This window comes from Pangasianodon hypophthalmus, chromosome 13, assembly GCF_027358585.1.
Source record: "Pangasianodon hypophthalmus isolate fPanHyp1 chromosome 13, fPanHyp1.pri, whole genome shotgun sequence".
Taxonomy (NCBI): Eukaryota; Metazoa; Chordata; class Actinopteri; order Siluriformes; family Pangasiidae; genus Pangasianodon; species Pangasianodon hypophthalmus.
The window spans coordinates 23,447,782-23,457,764 of record NC_069722.1 but is presented as its reverse complement, the minus strand read 5'-3'; the positions used below and the strand labels follow the sequence as shown (position 1 = coordinate 23,457,764).

General features: G+C 39.7%; 2 protein-coding genes across 3 annotated transcripts; one reads left to right on the top strand and one right to left on the bottom strand.

The window, feature by feature from the left end:
• Positions 1 to 72: 72 nt before the first annotated feature.
• On the top strand, positions 73 to 5,714 carry alg1 (ALG1 chitobiosyldiphosphodolichol beta-mannosyltransferase). Its single transcript, XM_026947011.3, has 13 exons — positions 73 to 362; positions 1,627 to 1,704; positions 1,806 to 1,909; positions 1,985 to 2,133; positions 2,255 to 2,344; positions 2,808 to 2,918; positions 3,272 to 3,390; positions 3,477 to 3,515; positions 3,600 to 3,659; positions 3,735 to 3,845; positions 4,638 to 4,752; positions 4,912 to 4,987; positions 5,075 to 5,714. Exons 1-13 carry the CDS (start codon positions 89 to 91, stop codon positions 5,210 to 5,212), a joined length of 1,464 nt encoding a protein of 487 aa, XP_026802812.2. The 5' UTR covers positions 73 to 88; the 3' UTR covers positions 5,213 to 5,714.
• On the bottom strand, positions 5,409 to 9,117 carry eef2kmt (eukaryotic elongation factor 2 lysine methyltransferase). Of its 2 annotated transcripts, none has more exons than XM_053239369.1 (8): positions 8,835 to 9,117; positions 8,673 to 8,732; positions 8,487 to 8,567; positions 8,286 to 8,387; positions 7,361 to 7,494; positions 6,003 to 6,253; positions 5,688 to 5,842; positions 5,409 to 5,551 (listed from the first exon to the last, which is right to left on the bottom strand). In XM_053239369.1, the coding sequence occupies exons 1-8, from the start codon at positions 8,919 to 8,921 to the stop codon at positions 5,537 to 5,539; spliced, it is 885 nt and encodes a 294-aa protein (XP_053095344.1). In that variant the 5' UTR covers positions 8,922 to 9,117; the 3' UTR covers positions 5,409 to 5,536. The 2 variants fall into 2 exon arrangements, with proteins under 2 accessions (XP_053095344.1, XP_026802813.3); XM_026947012.3 differs by having other exon boundaries at positions 5,699 to 5,842; positions 8,835 to 9,107.
• Positions 9,118 to 9,983: the final 866 nt, after the last annotated feature.

Sequence of the window (9,983 nt, the reverse complement as noted above, 5' to 3'; positions counted from 1 at the left end):
TTAATAAATGTCACACTGAAAAAAGGGACCGCGGCGTCTTTAAATCCTCTGCCACGTCACTCCTGACGTCACAGACAGGAACACAACAATGGCGGATGCCAATGCGGCGGTGCTGCTCGTGACAGTGTCGCTGGTGCTGCTGGGGCTCGTGGCCGGTCTGAGCTGGTCCTGGGCGCTGCTGCCGGTCGGCGTGGTCGTGTTCATCTTCATCCTGGCGCGCGGCCTGAAGTCACGCGATGAATTCGCGCACCTGAACGTGTGCGTGCTCGTGCTCGGGGACCTGGGACGCAGCCCGCGCATGCAGTATCACGCGCTGTCTCTCAGCAAGCACGGCTACAATGTCACCTTTATCGGCTTTCTCGGTAAAGACAAGAAAGAAAACAAAAGAAAGAAAGCTGCTTTTACTGCTTTTACTTCTTTACTATGTAGGATGTCATGCAGAGTGAACAGTCCAGCGCACGCGCTCCTCAAATAGTCCCGATTTTATGATTGTGTACACATTAAAGGTGCGGTCTGTCATTTTTTAAAGTGTTTCTACACCTTTAATAATAATAGATCTTTAAAGACATGGTCATTCTCAATACTGTCACCTCACCAGATTGCGTTATAACATGTCTCAGACTGTGCACTGTGCACTATATTCGAACCCTGTGTACTTGCCGATGTGGATTTTTCTCAGAAATTACGACTTGCCTCATGAACCTGTGATGGAGATCGACCTCGCTGCAGAACTAAAGGTCCAGGGGGCGGAGCTGGACCTGGACCTGGACCTGGACCTGATCTAACTCCTCCAAAAAGCCTAACCCCAGACCCACAACACACTTATCTAGCCTCTGTCTGTGTAGGAGGAGCTAGATCTGGTCCGACTCCACCCCCTAAGAGTCGTAGGGGAACCTGCAACGATTTTAAAATCATGAAATTGTTACTTTTGGTTCTTTTGATATTTGTTGTGTTTTAAAGGAACCAAAAATCAGAAAACGTAGCCTGAGGGACATTTCTGCAGCGCTACAGCTCTGTGCTTTGGCTCAGTTTAGCAGCTCGAATCGACAAAAAAAGTGCTGCAGCCCAAAACACACGGCATGTTTGGTTCACTTCCTGGAATTACGGAGTTCACTTAGAAGCGTAAAAAAAAGCACAAAAAAATAATCTCGTTTCATTTCCTTAGTGTAAATCTCTTGTGCGAAAAAAAAAGGTTGCAAAGTACACCATTCGAGACGCAGCTCCTGCTTACACATAGCCAGGCCGGAAATAAGCTCCGCCCCCAGCTACAACAACTGCTCGACTCTGATTGTTTTCCTTAAAAAAAAATACTAGGCTTACGTAGTACACCTGCGTAGTACACCTGCGCCTTTAAATCCACTAGTTTTATCAGTGTTATCACTAACCGAGGACACAAACTATAGTTTGATATTTGAGAATATATTTAGCGAGCAACCTACAAGCGTATCTGATTAGAGGGCTCAAAAATAATACTGATTAAAGATGTAAATTCCACTGACTAACTAAACAGTGATAGGATGACAGAAATGCAGCTAATATAAAGAAAATATGCTGGATTTAATGCTATTATTGCTATTATTCTTTTCTAAAATAACTACATACCTGACTGATTCTTTGTCTTTTCAGGTACTAAACCTCATCAAGACATTCTCGAGGACGACCGGATCGAAATCCTTCCCATTTTAGAGCATAAAGGCCTTCCATGTAATGACTGCTCCTGGGAATTTAATATTGCTTCATCTATTTAACATTAAATAGAATAAACTGTGCATTTATTTATTTATTGATTGATTTATTGCTTTCAGTTGGTCCTAAAATCCTCAGATACGTCACCAAGGTGATCTCGCAGTCCCTGCAGCTCCTTTATGTCTTGATGAAGCTGGATGATCAGGCGTATGTTCTCCTACAGGTATTCACTTCTGATGGTGTGTCTGATGTTGTGTTCAAGGTTTCCGTAGCTTCACGTTTGCGTCTTCTGACCTAGAATCCTCCGGGACTGCCGAGCATCGCCGTGACGTGGCTGGCGAGTCGAATGATAGGAGCTCAGTTTGTGATCGACTGGCACAATTACGGTTACTCCATCATGGCGCTCAGTCACGGCGAGAATCATCCCATCGTCAAGGTGGCAAAATGGTACTGGAGACTCCTTACAGAAAACTTCAACATATCAATGATTATATAGTTTTTTTTTTTCATTAAAAAACACATTAAAGAAAGTAATAACTTTTACTGTTTTATTTATTTTTTTTTTCAGGTATGAGAAATTTTTCGGACGTTTTGCCGATCACAACCTTTGCGTCACCGATGCGATGAGACGTGACCTTCAGAAGAACTGGAACATTCGGTAAGAGTATAACGTCATCTGAAACTTATTTCCAGTGCACTTCACTTGGAACAGCAGAATAAATATAAATAATGTACACTTCTGTTATTTATGCAAATTGGAAATGCCCCACCCCTTCCCTTGGTAAACTAGTGCTACATTTGCATACTGAAACATGATTGGCTGTTACATTTACTGATGCAATAATACCTTAATAATTACCTGCCATGCATTCAACACTTTTCCAGTTATAAGTTCAGCGTAACACAGTTCCGAAAGGATTTAACCATTAAAAAAAAATTGGGAAAATTGAAAAATAATTTAAAAAGCATGAATAATATTTAATAAAATTGTGACTTCAATGTGAATTAAACTGGAAAGACACTTTTAACTATACAAATGTTTCATTCTTTAAGTTTCCTAAAGTCCATAACTGGTTTTGTAAGATTAATCAGGTATCACAATCTTGTATTTTTTTTCCCAGTGCATCGACTTTATACGACAAGCCGCCTTCGATATTCCGAGAAACGCCTCTGAAGCTTCGCCATGAGCTCTTCATTCGCATGGCCAGTGCTTACCCACAATTTAGAGCATGGTGAGTTATTTTTAATTTTTACTTATGGAGCCTTTAAAGTGCCTGGACCCCTATTTTGAGTGAACGTTTTCAGGAAAGACACTAATTAAACGCTGCAGTCCTGCTTATGACAGTTTAAAGGTTTAAAAGATGTAGCTCTTGCTGATCTTCTGAACCCACTGAAATGTTTTTTTTTTCTTTAAAAATAATCATACCGCATTGCTTGCTGTAGCGCCCCCTGGCTGAAGTGCTCAGAACACACTTTGCATTGATGCATTTTCGAGCAAAGCGATTTATTAGTAACTGCTCAGTGTTTTTGTATTTTCACTGGATAAATTTCAAGCCTTGGGGTGATCATGTTGTATTTGTGGTAGCTCTGAAAGCCAGGAGAACTCGGAGCTGACTGCGTTTACAGAACGAAACACTAAAACTGGGGAGGTGACGCTTGCTCCTGGACGACCTGCTCTTCTGATCAGCAGCACCAGCTGGACCGGTCAGCTCTGTATTATAGTTCTCTATACACTATTATATTAATATTATATATATATAAAACACTAACAGTTTTATTCTCCTCAACAGAAGACGAAGATTTCTCAGTTCTTTTTAAGGCACTTGAAGGTTGGGGCTAATGTTTTTCATTTACTTGATCATCTTTCCTGCAAAAATGTCATCCAATCTCAGTGACTTGTCCTCTTTCGACAGATTATGAAGGATTCGTAGAAGCAGGAGAACGTCTTCCATCGCTAGTCTGCGCCATCACAGGTTTCTGCTCTCGATATGTACGAAGATGATGATTTTCAATGGAGAGTTTGTTCATTTTTTTCTGTTGTATGACAGGTAAAGGTCCTCAGAAGGAATATTATCAGAAGATCATTAACTCGAAAGAGTTTCAACACGTTAAGATCTGCACTCCGTGGATGGAAGCGGAGGATTATCCCGTCCTGCTGGGTGAGAGCACAACCGTCAGTGATTATACAGTTATGATCTCTTTGCCAGCGTGGTGGTTGTGATGTTCCCCCTGCTGAGCAGAAATCACCCACTGGGGCGTTGTACGAATAGTAATTCTTACTAGTCAACCAGTATTTTAAAAAAGTATTTAAGTAGAGCGCTCCTTTTTCAACACTGACTCTCCATCCTCCTCTCCATGTCTAGAGGAGCTAACCAGTATTTACTTGTTATTAAATAAGCTAGCTAGCATTGCAACTACGTGCTTTCATTGAAGTAAACAAGCCTAAATATAAATAGTTGCTAAATAAACTATTCACCAAAACAAGGTATTATTTAAGATGACATAGTTACATCAGTAGTTCAGTACTACAGCTACGACTTGGACAGCATCAGAGGGATGATTTCATACCACGCTGGTGTAATAGAGGAATGATTGACGTTTTTTCCTTCTGCTTTTTCGTTGTGAAACGGTCAGTGTTGAACGTTATGCGTTGGTGTTTAGGTAGCTGTCTACAAACATAGTGGGACAATAGTTTGACTAGCAAAGCTGTTAGATCTCTAACTACATAGTCAGTGGGACAGTGTTTGTATCACTTCATTAAAAATATGAATTAGTTTGTAATTATATACACTTTATTTAAATATTTTGAGCAAGTAGAAGAATAGTACTGATATATATTATATAATATTTATTTTAGTGCTGGATCAGTGATTTTTATTGATCAGAAGGTCATGAGTTCAAATCCCAGTCTGCATTGTTGAAAAGGGGTTAATGTCCTGCTCGGTTAATAGGTTCGGCCGATCTCGGCGTCTGCTTGCACAAGTCCTCAAGTGGCCTGGACCTGCCGATGAAGGTTGTCGACATGTTCGGGTGTTGTCTTCCTGTCTGTGCGATACACTTCCAGTGGTGAGTTCTCCCACTACACAAACTCCTACAGTGCCGTCCTGTTGGCAAATTGCTGTGGAGTTTTTATTCCTACGTTCCTATACACCCTTTTCAGTGTAATTTCTTTTCACATCTCGTAATTATGTGTCATTCTCAATCATCTTGACTGTGTGTTTGAAGTTTGGACGAGCTGGTGAAACACGAGGAGAACAGCCTGATCTTCAGAGACTCGGCCGAGCTGTCGAAGCAGCTGAAGGTGAAGGACGCGAGATTCCAAAAAATGAAAAAAATCTTCAGAAAATATACAGCATTTTAACACTGTGTGTTTGTTACATCTGTACAGATGCTGTTCTCGGACTTCCCTAACGACTGGGGGAAGCTGAGCGTCTTCCGAAGGAACCTCAGAGAGAGCGGGGAGCAACGGTGGGACGAAAACTGGGACCAAAACATCCTGCCGCTCTTTAAGGAACACTGTGACTGAGCAGGAGCAGAATTAATAATAATAATCATGATAATAGTAATAATAATAATAATAATAATATTATGAAGAAGAAGAAGAAGAAGTGGAGGTTGCAGGGATTCATACAGGGTAAACATTTACATCCTCTTTTTCTCTCATTCCAGCAGTTCCATTGGACAAAACTTGAACATGAAGCAAAAAGCACACTTTGTGTAAATAGGATGTAAATAAGCACTTTATTACATTTTGAATTCAGTCAACAGCGTTGCACGTTGATGATTTCTATAGAAGAGACTCGGTCGTATGGGAAGACTTGCGTGACGGGATTCGTAACGATGACGTGTTTTAATCCAGCCTTTTCTGTACAAAAAAAAAAAAAAAGCCATCGCTGTTAATGTTAATGTTACTGATACTATCTTGACGAATGCCTGTCAGTGTTGTTCAGTCATTATCGGTGTTACGTTGTGTTGTGTTATGAAATGGATGAAATACTGACATTAAACTCACCCAGTTCCTTCTTGAAGGAGGTGTAGGTTCCTGGGTTGCGTATCGTCGAGGAGATGTAAACCTCTGGAGGCTTCTTCTGAATCTTTAAAAGTTTCACTAGTAGTCTCACCAGACAGCCAACGATCTCAGGATCATACACCACGTCTGTATTTTTTTTACAGAAATATGATAAGATATAATCCAGATCAGATGAAGTATTTATATTATGTTTATTTTTAAATACACCTTCAAATTCTCTTGCCCATTTTTCCTCACAAAGCAACTTCATGGACGAAGGGATTAAAAAGAAGGTCTTAATTTGTACCTGCTGCTATGATGGTCTCGGCCCCAATTCTCCGCAGCTCTTCTTCTCGTGCATGTTCCCAGTCCAGTTCCTCCACACACGCCGACACGCCCGTGCCGTCCTCCTCGTTTAAACCGTTGTGCTGGATATTATTCTGAAGTCTCTGCAGCACACTTTGATGGCAGTCGGTGAAAATGTATTTTTTGGGCTTGCAGGCGTGACACACTGCGACACCGGTGAGTCCTGCTCCACTGCCCAACTCCAGCACCGTCCTGAGGCAGAGTGGCATAATAACGGGATTATGTTACTGTAGATTAGTACAATAATAATCATTCTGCATTTTGCCATTAGTTTTAAGTCTAAGAGAGAGAGAGAGAGAGAGACTCAGCACAGCGGCACAGCGTGTATCCAGCACATCTTATCCAGCTCATTTTATCCAGCACATCTTATCCAGCTCATTTTATCCAGCACATCTTATCCAGCTCATTTTATCCAGCAGGTCAGATAATCACAGTGATTAAAATGAATAAATGTTTCAGCGATGATTGGCAGGCTCTGTGATGATACTCTAACATCAGCTAGGGCAGAACCTAAAGAAAGAGCCAAAGTAAGAAAGATCTGATGTAGGGAAATAAGATTCATCACATGATAGAAACAAAGAAAGAGAAAGAAAGGGACAGAATAGGGATAGAAGGGACAGAGAGGAAAAAAGAACAGAAAGGAAAAAAGATGTAGGGAAGTATGACTGAACAGATGATGGGTAGATAGATATAATAATATAAATAGAATATTGTATATTTACACATACATACACACATTCTAATAATAGATAGCCTATAATATGAATGAATATGTAGATTTCATAGGAAAAAGAGTGGAAAGAAAAGAAAGAATGATGGAAAAAGTATGGATGTAGGGAAATTAGACAGAACAGATGATGGAAGAAAGAAGGAATGAATTGATGTAAGGAAAGAATATGGGACAGCATAGGTTTAAAGTGTGAAAGAGCAAAAGGAAAATATAAGACAGAATGAATGATGAATTGGTGTAGGGGGAAATAAGACCGAACAGATGCTGGGTAGAAAGTAAGATAGAAAAACTGATATTTGTAGATAGTGGGGTGAGAGAAAGAAAGACTGAATGAACTGATGTTGGGAAAAACCTTGAACAGATGGTGGGTTAAAGGAAAGAAAGAATGTGAAGGGAATGAGCAATAGAAAAAAAAAAACCAAGCGAGCATGAATGAGAGCGAATGACCAAGAGAGTGAGGGGGAAAAAAGAAAGCAAGACAGACAGAAAGAGTGAGGAAAAGAACGAAAGGAACTCTTTTTTTCCCTGGTGAACTATTGTGTGTGTCTCTGTAAGAGAGAGAGACGTACCTTCCAGTGAAGATGTGTGTGTTTTCCAGCGCCCACTCCGCCAGGTAGAGCGCAGCCTCCCACGTGACGAGTCCGGTGGTGCCCTCTGAGATCATCGCTACGTTCTCCTCCAGACTCACCGGCTTTCCTGAGGGCTGAACAACAATTCTTACCAGATCATAACCTTACTGTCATAACACCTTGAATTTTAAATATCGCTATACACTCGCTGTTTACTCCGAGGTAATGTGTGTGTAGGTAGCCGTCTCATCTGGAGAAGATTCAGGGGAAAACGTGAAATGCAATACACAGGTGCTACTGCGTTTCATTCATGGCATGAGGACAACGTGCTGCACTGAAAAGCAAAACCTTCACTGCCTTGCTCTTATAATCAGCAAGGGATTGCGTATGTGCGTTTTTTTTTTAAGAATTAAACTCTGACTTCATATCAGAAATGAATGTTAATTACCGCTGCATTGTGTTTCACTTTAATTAGTTCGTTGCCGCAGCGCAGCACTGAAATGCAATCACTGTCCAGTCACAGCCCTAAGCCACAGCTGTAATCTGTGAATAAGGAACTATAAATGGTGTTCTCTGATATGAACGGCGATGACTCCTGGAAAGTGATGCCTTCTGGCCCTTCAATTATAACCACCACCCTAAATACAGCGTAGGTCTGTGACTGGACAGTGATTGCATTTCAGTGTGGCGTCTCAGCAACACACTGATGAAAGCGAAATGCAACGCATCATTTCTGTTTTTAATCCTTTAAAAAAGCACTCAATCGCTGATTGTTTTTCACTTACAAGATAACGGAAGAGACATACAATGAAGGTTTTGCTTTTATGTCCAGCACGTTGTCCTCCTGTGTATTGCATTTCATGTTTTTTTCCACAAGCGCGATTGCTTTTCTGTCTGGCACCGAATCATTTCCATACTTACTTACCAGGAAATATGTTTTATAACACACGGTCTCCTCTCCAGCGCCCATGACTTCAGCTAGCGCATCATACAGCTCATCCAGCGGCTCTGACGTAGTCGACTCATGCTATGACATAAAATATACCAAATTAATTATAACTTTTTTATATATATATAATTTTAAAACGCTCCTGTGGTAGAATAAAAGAGAGAATAAATGACATACCCTTTTTATTAGTTCGGACAGGAACAGCCTCCTGTATTTCACTGACGGTGGGTTTTTACGACATACTGGATGAAGACACGTCTAAAAACAAACCAACCAAAAATGCTAGCGATTTTAAATAACAGGTTTTATTAATAAAGAAAAGTGGATAAACTATAAAGCCAAGCACTCAATCTGTCAGTTTACCTTTTTCAAAATGTCCAAAATTACTTCTGATGGTGAGTTTTGGAGTTCAGTTTCTAAAGACTAAAACATAACCATAGCTGGGTAATTTAAATATTTAAATATATTCAAAATAGTTTAGTGACGTAAAAGATGAAATTGGAGAAAGGTAGTTAACATCTTTACCTTCCATGGAAACGTGTGTAAACGACACATGGCGAAAAATGACAACTGGAAACGACATGAAACATCATGAACGGTCTTAATGCTCATTCCTCTTATTTTTAAAACGCTGTATAATGTAATATTTTACGTTTTTTAAAAAAACAACAGACAGCCACAGAGCAATTGCCGCTTATAAACATTACACACAGAGACCACGCGTTATTTTGCTTCCTGGTATTCAGATAATCCCGCCTCCTGCGTTCGGATTGGTTAATAGTATTCCGCTTTCTGCGCCGTGATTGGATATAAAATATAGTAGACGCCATATTGGTCGCTCCAGTGAGTTAAAGCATCCGCCATATTGGAAAGGGCCAGATTCAATTGCAAGTCAATGCAAATCTAAAGAAAGATGACTATCTAGAAAGCGGGGTCTGTTTTGATTAAAAACTCGTTTCGGGCTTTGTTTTGTTTGAATTTTGATTTATTATAACAGAGCCATAAACTTCTGCATATCACACATGAGGTAAGTTTAATGATATTGAAATGCTGTCTATATTTTTGATTGAGGTCAAACTGCCAGCTAAGTAGTTGAATGTAGGGGAAATTGGACAGAATTGGACAGAAATAATCATAAATCAAGACTCTAAATTAGATCTATATGAAAAGTGAGGAAAAAAAAGTACTCACCTGCACCATATTCCAAGGTCCAGGGGTCTGTTCCCACTGCAAAAATCTTTGCAGTTTATGTTGAAATTCATGAAAATCTGTATTTTTCCCATTCCAGATAAAATGATTAAACAAAATCCAGATCAGTTATACTAACAATTTCCTGTTATTACTAATATGATACATGTCAGCAGATAGTATATTGTAGTATTAACTAGCATGATGTTGTATACTTAAACCCATTCACACATCTGGTGGTTAAGGAGCACCGAAACCAATCATCTGTTAATTAGCATTAATACTTGATATGCAGTTACATATATTATTATTATTATTATTATTATTATTATTATTGGCAAAATTAGCCTAATAGCATAGTATAGTGCAGTATAGTGTAGTATGGATTGTTGTAGTATAATGTAGTATATCACAATACAGAGAAACATAGTATAGTATAATATATTAAACTCTGTAAAACATACATAGGATAATACGGAACAGTGT

What these genes read in the sequence shown, in the direction of transcription:
- alg1 (XM_026947011.3), top strand. Translation starts at nt 89, where the DNA reads ATGGCGGATGCCAATGCGGCGGTGCTGCTCGTGACAGTGTCGCTGGTG. An exon ending in CACCTTTATCGGCTTTCTCG is followed by an intron (nt 363 to 1,626) that starts GTAAAGACAAGA and finishes TTGTCTTTTCAG; the next exon opens with GTACTAAACCTCATCAAGAC. An exon ending in TACCCACAATTTAGAGCATG is followed by an intron (nt 2,919 to 3,271) that starts GTGAGTTATTTT and finishes TATTTGTGGTAG; the next exon opens with CTCTGAAAGCCAGGAGAACT.
- eef2kmt (XM_026947012.3), bottom strand. Translation starts at nt 8,921, where the DNA reads ATGAGCATTAAGACCGTTCATGATGTTTCATGTCGTTTCCAGTTGTCA. An exon ending in ACACACATCTTCACTGGAAG is followed by an intron (nt 6,254 to 7,360) that starts GTACGTCTCTCT and finishes ACTCTGCCTCAG; the next exon opens with GACGGTGCTGGAGTTGGGCA. An exon ending in CGAGACCATCATAGCAGCAG is followed by an intron (nt 5,843 to 6,002) that starts GTACAAATTAAG and finishes AAAAAAATACAG; the next exon opens with ACGTGGTGTATGATCCTGAG.